The sequence below is a fragment of the Lepus europaeus genome, unplaced genomic scaffold (assembly GCF_033115175.1).
Source record: "Lepus europaeus isolate LE1 unplaced genomic scaffold, mLepTim1.pri SCAFFOLD_559, whole genome shotgun sequence".
Lineage (NCBI taxonomy): Eukaryota > Metazoa > Chordata > Mammalia > Lagomorpha > Leporidae > Lepus > Lepus europaeus.
The window spans coordinates 46,087-54,331 of record NW_026909438.1 but is presented as its reverse complement, the minus strand read 5'-3'; the positions used below and the strand labels follow the sequence as shown (position 1 = coordinate 54,331).

The 8,245-nt window shown below is 70.3% G+C and overlaps 1 protein-coding gene across 1 annotated transcript; it reads left to right on the top strand.

Moving 5' to 3' along the window:
* Window positions 1-1,952: 1,952 nt before the first annotated feature.
* On the top strand, window positions 1,953-5,714 carry LMF1 (lipase maturation factor 1; the record flags this gene model as incomplete). Its single annotated transcript, XM_062185636.1, is given in 6 exon segments — window positions 1,953-2,069; window positions 2,072-2,105; window positions 2,910-3,093; window positions 3,384-3,496; window positions 5,441-5,568; window positions 5,571-5,714. Coding segments are annotated over 6 exon segments (632 nt in total), but the record flags the coding sequence as incomplete, so codon positions are not given.
* Window positions 5,715-8,245: the final 2,531 nt, after the last annotated feature.

Genomic DNA, 8,245 nt, shown 5'->3' with positions numbered 1-8,245 from the left:
GAGGAGGAGGAGGAGGGGTCCTGGAGCGGGCTGGGGGAAGCAGCAGGAGGAGGAGGAGGAGGAGGAGGAGGAGGAGGGCTCCCGGAGCGGGCTAGGGGAGGAGGAGGAGGAGGGGTCCCGGAGCGGGCTGGGGCAGCAGGAGGAGGAGGAGGGGTCCCGGAGCGGGCTGGGGCAGCAGCAGGAGGAGGAGGAGGGGTCCCGGAGCGGGCTAGGGCAGCAGGAGGAGGAGGAGGGGTCCCGGAGAGGGCTAGGGGGAGGAGGAGGAGGAGGAGGAGGAGGAGGGGTCCCGGAGCGGGCTAGGGGGAGGAGGAGGAGGAGGGGTCCGGAGCGGGCTGGGCAGCAGGAGGAGGAGGAGGAGGGGTCCCGGAGCGGGCTAGGGCAGCAGGAGGAGGAGGAGGAGGAGGGGTCCCGGAGCAGGCTGGGCAGGAGGAGGAGGAGCAGGAGGAGGGGTCCGGAGCGGGCTGGGGCAGGAGGAGGAGGGGTCCTGGAGCGGGCTGGGACAGGAGGAGGAGGAGCAGGAGGAGGGGTCCCGGAGCGGGCTGGGGCAGGAGGAGGAAGAGGAGTCCCGGAGCAGGCTGGGGCAGGAGGAGGAGGGGTCCTGGAGCGGGCTGGGGCAGGAGGAGGAGGAGGAGGAGGAGGGGTCCCGGAGCGGGCTGGGGCAGGAGGAGGAGGAGGAGGAGGAGGAGGAGGGGTCCCGGAGCGGGCTAGGGCAGCAGCAGGAGGAGGAGGGGTCCCGGAGCGGGCTGGGGCAGGAGGAGGAGGAGGAGTCCCGGAGCAGGCTGGGGCAGGAGGAGGAGGAGTTTGGGTCCTGGAGCGGGCTGGGCAGGAGGAGGAGGAGGAGGAGGATGGGTCCCGGAGCGGGCTGGGGCAGGAGGAGGAGGAGGAGGAGTCCCGGAGCAGGCTGGGGCAGGAGGAGGAGGAGGGGTCCTGGAGCGGGCTGGGGCAGGAGGAGGAGGAGGAGGAGGAGGGGTCCCGGAGCGGGCTGGGCAGGAGGAGGAGGAGGAGGAGGAGTCCGGGAGCAGGCTGGGGCAGGAGGAGGAAGAGGAGGGGTCCCGGAGCGGGCTGGGGCAGGAGGAGGAGGAGGAGGAGGAGGGGTCCTTGAGCGGGCTGTGGCAGGAGGAGGAGGAGGAGGAGGAGGAGGAGGGGTCCCGGAGCGGGCTAGGGCAGGAGGAGGAGGAGGAGGAGGAGGAGGAGGGGTCCCGGAGCGGGCTGGGGCAGGAGGAGGAGGAGGAGGAGGGGTCCCGGAGCGGGCTGGGGCAGCAGGAGGAGGAGGAGGAGGAGGGGTCCCGGAGCGGGCTGGGGCAACAGCAGGAGGAGAAGGAGGAGGAGGGGTCCCGGAGCGGGCTGTGGCAGGAGGAGGAGGAGGAGGAGGAGGAGGAGGAGGAGGGGTCCCGGAGCGGGCTGGGGCAGGAGGAGGAGGAGGAGGAGGAGGAGGGGTCCCGAGCGGGTTGGGGCAGGAGGAGGAGGGGTCCCGGAGCGGGCTGGGGCAGGAGGAGGAGGAGGAGGAGGAGGAGGAGGAGTCCCGGAGCGGGCTGGGGCAGGAGGAGGAGGAGGGGTCCCGGACCGGGCTGGGGCAGGAGGAGGAGGAGAGGGGTCCCGGAGCGGGCTGGGGCAGGAGGAGGAGGAGGAGGAGGAGGAGGAGGAGGAGGAGGAGGGGTCCCGGAGCGGGCTGGGGCAGGAGGAGGAGGAGGAGGAGGAGGAGGAGGAGGAGGAGGAGGAGGGGGAGGGGTCCCGGAGCGGGCTGGGGCAGGAGGAGGAGGAGGAGGAGGAGGAGGAGGAGGAGGAGGAGGAGGAGTCCCGGATCGGGCTGGGGAGGAGGAGGAGGAGGAGGAGGAGGAGGAGGAGGAGGAGGAGGGGTCCCGGAGCGGGCTGGGGCAGGAGGAGGAGGAGGAGGAGGGGTCCCGGAGCGGTCTGGCGCAGTAGGCCTGAGAGTCCCTCTGCTGTGTCTGCAGGCCGTGTGGTGCGGCGGGTGGTCAACGTGTCGCTGGGCGTCCTCGTGGCCTGGCTCAGCGTCCCCGTGCTGCTTAACCTGCTCAGCTCCAGGCAGGTCATGAACGCGTCCTTCAACCCCTGAGGATTGTCAACACCTATGGCGCCTTCGGCAGGTAGGGGCCTGGCTGGGCCGAGCTCGGCGCGAGGTTAGGGGGCCTGGCCCGGTGCGGCTGGGGTCTGCGCTCCCGTTCACCCCGGGCCCCATGGTGCAGGACCAGGACCCAGGAAGAGCTGCCCTGGGGAGAGCCCCCTTCAGAGCACAGGTGCATGCTGGCCACTGGCCACGCATTGCTGGAGGCGGACGGTGGAGTTGGGTGGGTTGATTGAATATGCATAGGGGGTGGAGTCTGTCCTGTGTTAATTGAATAGTCATGAGGTGGGCCTGGGGCAGGGCTGAGTACCACGCATTTCCTTGCCCTTTTTGGAAGGCTTGGCGGTGTCAGGTGCATGATGGGAGTGGGAGTGTCGGCCTTCATGAGGTCACCTGGGGTGCGGGCAGCCGGCTGGTTCTGGTGCTAAGCGGTGGTTTTGTGGGTGCTGTGGTTTTCTGCAGGGAAGGGGGTGTGAGGGAGGTGGGGCGGCTGCAGCCTTCGTCTTCACCCCTCCCAAGGGCTTGCACCCCGTACTCTGCATGGGAGCCGGGTGAGATGCCAGGCGGCGCCCCCTGCTGACTGGGGTTGAGGTCCAGGTGGAGCAGCACGGGGTTTCTCACCTCCGACCTCTTGCCCCCGAAGATGAACTTGAGGTGCGCAGTGGACTCGGGGCAGGGTCAGGGCCATCCTCTGTGAGACTGTGAGGACGGGGCAGAGGACAGGCCAGGGGCCCTTCCGTGTAGGGTGCGCAGGTCCCGGGGATCCGTACCCTGGGAGCCCAGCGCTGCCGCCCGCCCCTGCTGGGCTCACGCGGGCTCCTCTCAGCATCACCAAGGAGCGGACGGAGGTGGTCCTGCAGGGCACGGCCCACCCCAACGCCAGCGCCCCTGACGCCGTGTGGGAGGACTACGAGTTCAAGTGCAAGCCCGGAGACCCCCGGCGGTGGCCCTGCCTCATCTCCCCCTACCACTACCGCCTCGACTGGCTCATGTGGTTTGCAGCATTCCAGGTAGGGGCGTGGGGCAGACGCTGCCCGCGAGACCCCTCGGGAGGAGGGGCCGTCTCCCTGCCCAGAGGGCCCTCCCTGGAGGGCTGGGAACCCCCGGCGCTGGGCACTGCCACCCTTGTCCTCCCACCGACCGCGGGGAGCCTCGGCCGTCCGAGCCCAGGACACGCGGCCGGCGAGGTCCGCAGGCAGAGTCTGAAGTCAGAGCTGGGCCAGGGTCCCCCGAGGCCCCCGCCCACCCCGTCCAGGGCGCGGGGGAGGGGCGGCCACGTCCACCCAGCCTTCCTCCCCAGACCTACGAGCACAACGAGTGGATCCTGCACCTGGCGGGCAAGCTGCTGGCCGGCGACGCCGAGGCGCTCTCCCTGCTGGCGCACAGCCCCTTCGCGGGCAGGGAGCCCCCCAGGTAAGGCCCTCCCTGGGGGAGGCGCGGCGGGCTCAGCGGCAGACGCTGGGCCTGGGTCCTTTCACTGGCCCCTACCCGCCTTGCAGCCAGGGCTCCCAGAGGGGGCGCAGGGCAGTGGGCACACTGGCCCAGCTGTCCTGGGAACAGCCAAAGTGGCCACGGTGCCCGCATCTCCATGGTGGCCGGGGCAGGGCTGCACCAGACAGGCATGGGGCTGACCACAGCCTGCGTCTGGCTGCTGGGGACGCCCCCCCGGGGCAGGGACCCGCCGCCCCGGGTCACACGGAACAGCAGCACAGGCGGCTGGGACGCCCCCCGGCCAGACCACGCAGGAGCCCGGCCCCCAGCCCTGCTGGGCGCACAGAAGCGCTGGCCGGGGTCTCGGCTGACAGAGAGGACTCGTCTGAGTCGGGCTGGAGAGCCCCAGACGCGGTGGAGGCGGAGCTGCCGGGACCGAGCCGAGCGGGAGGGCAGCCACGGGCGGTCACGGCGCTGGTGCCCCAGGCGAGGGCAAGTGGCCAGCACCCACGGACCGCGTGGACGCACAGCGCGGCTGCCCGAACACGCAAGCTCTCCTCACATGCCCCGGAGCCGACCCAAAGCCGCGACCCAACCCCCAGGCACGGTGGGGCCGCGAGAGCCCGCGCCCCAGCCACCGCGGCCCCTGCGGAGCGAGCGGCGGGCGGCGCTCCCTGTCTGCCTCTCCGGCTGACCCGCGGGGGCGGGGGGCGGGGCCGGGGGTGCAGGAGGTGACGCTGGAGACAGCAGAGGCGGCACCCATGTGGCCTTGAGAACTTGGGTGGGGTGGCGCTCATGACTCCCGCCTCCCAGTCGGAGCACTGGCTCTGTGCCTCCCACCCAGCCCAAGTGCGGGGCCTGCACCCCACAGAAGGCCCGGGGGGGCTGCAGGCTCCTGGCTGTGGCCTGGCCCAGCCCCGGCTGTTGTGGGCGTTTGGGGGTGAACCTGCAGGTAGGAGGTCTCCCTCCCTCCCCTTCAAGTGGGGACAGCTCGGCTCACAGGCGTCCACCCAGGCGTGGGGGCCTCGGTCACCCCCAGAGCCCCCACAGGACCCCTGAGAGCTTCGCCGTGTTCAGGCGGAATCGGCAGGCTTTCCGCGAAGCCCACGTTTCTCCCGTTCCAAAGCCACATGGACGCCGGAACACCCCCAGCGCGTGGACAGCTGCGCCCCCCAGGGCTGGGCCCCCACCCCAGTAGCCCCAAGGACAGTGTCCTCCGTCCAGAAGTGATGGCGGCAGGCTTGTGTGAGGGCCAGGGCCACCTCCTGGGACAGCGTCCAGAGGACCAAGCCCACACAGCCTCAGCCGTGTGCAGGAACCCACCCCCCGACAGGCCCAGCGCCGCCCCGCAGGGACAGGAAGGGGCTCGCAGCCCAGCCCCCAACCCACTCCGCACGGCAGGGATGCAGAGAGAACCGGGGAACCTCCCAGGAGCCCACACGCAGGGCCGTGACGTCGCCACCGCACAGGCCCCGGGGCACGCGGGCAACACAGGAACCCGGGCGGCACCCACATTCACAGCCGCCCTGCTTCCACCACCCCCACAACCCTGACCTAGGCCAGTGCTGCCCGGTCCCCGGCCTCCCCAAGTGCAGCTCAGGGCCCTGCAGAGGGGTGGCTTCGGCTCCATGCCAGCCCCGTGCCCAGGGAAGGACCTGCGAGCCACGGAGCACCGGCAGTGGACCGAGCCCCACACGGATGCTCAGCTGCCCGCCATGCCGCCCCACCCCAAGGGGCCCACCCAGGCCTCTGCCCCTCGGGGTCCCTGGGGAGGGGCTCGTGCACAGGGCACCCTCGGTGTGGCCCAGGCCCACAGTGGACAATGGCCACTGTCCGAGCTGCTCCCGTGGGGCCCCTGCCCCACCCACAAGCAAGGCCCAGACCCCCTGGGCTGGGTGCCAGGCTGACGCTGCCCCCCCCCCACAGGTGGATCCGTGGCGAGCACTACAGGTACAAGTTCAGCCGCCCCGGGGGCCGGCACGCCACGGAGGGCGCCTGGTGGGTGCGCAGGAGGATCGGCCCCTACTTCCCACCCCTGCGCCTGGGCGACCTGCGGGCTACTTCCAGGCACGCGGATGGCCCCTCCCAGAGCCCAGCCGCCCCCACGAGTGACGGACAGACGGAGACCCCGCCCACCTCAGCAGAATCGCGCCTGCCACCTGACCCCCTCACAGTGGACAGTAGGCGATGCGTGGACACTGCCAGCCACAGCCGTGGGCCCAGCCCAGAGGGCTCTCGGGCTCTGGAGGGTTCTGTCCACCCCTGGGCGGGGGCCCAGCTCGCCAGGATGGAGCCGGGCTTCCCCATCTTCACCCCACAGCCAACCCGTTCCCTCGTGTGAGCACACGCCGTCCACACGCAGGCACTGTCCACGTCATACTCCATATGCTGTCCACACACATACATACGCCATCCACACACGTCCCGGCTGCCCTGGCCCTGTGCGTCCTCGGCCGCGTCCCCCAGCCCCTCGCCCGGAGAGAGGGGCCGTCTTGGGGCTCACGTCCACAGTGCTCCGTGAGACGCGTCGGGCCGCCCAGGGTCCAGGCGGAGGCGCTGGCCACAGCACAAGTGTGGTCTGTGCTGAGCCCCACAGGTGCAGCCAGAGCCGGGGAACAGAGGCCCTGTGTCTGCAGGGACAGGCGGTCTCAGAGCCGGGGCCAGCCAGCCTGCCACCACCTGGGCGTCCTGCCAACGCCGGCACTGTGGACAGGGCACGATCTGAGGGACCCCACCCGGCTCCTCCTGGAGGGGCCACGGGACACCCGGGAGCCCCCCACCCTGGGCCCTGCAGGTGTGGCTCCAAGGTGAGCTGAGCCCCAGCCGGTTAGCGCTGGTCACGCTGTCGGGGAGAGCCACGTGGCATGGGATGACACAGGACCCCTGGGTGGGGACAAGAGGCGGGGGTCACTCACCCCCTGGACGCACAGCTGACCTCAGGGTCAAGCAGCAGTGGGGCCGGCGCTGTGGTGTAGCGGGTGAAGCCGCTGCCTACAAACCTGCATCCCATACGGGTGCCGGTTCGAGTCCTGGCTGTTCCACTTCCCATCCAGCTCTCTGCTGTGGCCTGGGAGAGCAGCAGAGGTTGACCCAAGTCCTTGGGCCCCTGCACCCATGTGGGAGACCTGGAAGAAGCTCCTGGCTCCAGGTCGGCACAGCCCCACCTGCTGTGGCCATCTGGGGAGTGAGCGGGCGCATAGAGCTCTCGCTGCCTCTGTAACTCTGCCTTTCAAATAAATCTTTAAAATAATAATAAAAAAAAAAAAGCAGCGGTGGCAGTGCCTTGGCTCAGGGCCTCCGCCCTCAGACCAGCATGGGACTCCAGGCCGTGCTGCAGCCCCCAGCCCCCAGCCCCCAGCCCAGAGTCGGCTCCTTCCTCTTCAATTCAGATCCCACCCAGAGCCTGAGCCTCTCCCGGCACAAACCTGAGGTCCCTGTGCTCCCCCAGGCCCCGCTGCTGCCCAGTCAGCCCCCACCTGGAAGCACAGCCCATCTGCCCACTTGTCAGTCCCGGGGGGGGGGGGGGGGACTGGCAGCCATGGGGTCTCGGGGGTCAGAGGGGCCGCGCAGCTGAACCCAGACCACGCGAGGCTGTGTCCTGCCTGCCTTCCCCAGCTGCCCACACATGGTGAGCAGACCCCACGCACCCCAGGTGAGGCCCCAGACACGACCTCAAGACCTGAAACACTCCCTGCACCCCAGACAAGACCCCGAGATCCCGGGACACCCCACGTGCACTGGATGACAGCCTGGGAGACCCCAGGACCCTCCACACACCCCAGACGTGACGGGAGACCCCACCTGTCCAGCAAAGGAGCTCTGTTAACACCAGAAGGCCAGGAAGCGGCAACAGGTTCGGGGGGCCCTGGGGATGTGTCTGAGGGGCTGCCTGCTGTGCACCGTGTCCCTATCTCAAGCCTTCAGTGGACACCACGGAGGGTGGAGCCCACGAGCACTCCCCCACCCCTGCCGGCATGGGCTGATGGAGGGGGCGTGGCCGGGGGGGGCAGCCGGGCAGATCCGTGCCAAGAGATGGCAGAGCACCAGGCCCATGGCTGGTGTCTGACTGGCAAGAGGACGCCCACTGACCACAGGGGCTCCCAGGATCCCGATCCTAGCTCCCTGCAGGTGCGCGTGGGGGAGGCCGCCCTGAGGGCTCAGGGACCCACAGCCCCAGCCCAGCCTGAGCCACTGCGGGCACCTGGGGGGTGAATCCCCCCATGGCAGCTGCCTTTCAAACACGAGTGACACAACACAAGCCCCGCCCCCAGGCTCCTATGGCCGACAGGAGGATCCAGAACACGAGGATGTCAGACCCGAGAGAAGCCAGGCACCCTCACCATGGGGACGGGGACGGTGCCCGTGGAGGTGACGCCACCGCAGGGGCAGCGCTTCTGGAAAGGGAAGTAGTGTTGGCAAGGACAGCGGCCGCTCTGGCCAGCGGAGGGGTGGACACGCCCCTCGGCAGCACCTGGGAGGGCGGGGGGCAGGGGGCAGGGCCTGAGCAGCCAGAAGCGAGGTGGACGCCGCTGTGAGTCACGGACCCGAGTTGTTGACTTCACAAGCATACGAGTCCAGTGTCGGCCGTGGGGTGGGGGCCACGCTGTGTGCCCTGGGCCAGGTCCTGCAGGGTGGCCAGGGCTTACACCTGTGCCCTGGGGCCGCCCAGCCTGGCCAGTGCTGTCCATTCCTGGCAGGCAGGCGCCAGCCTCCTCCCCAGCCACTGCGTGC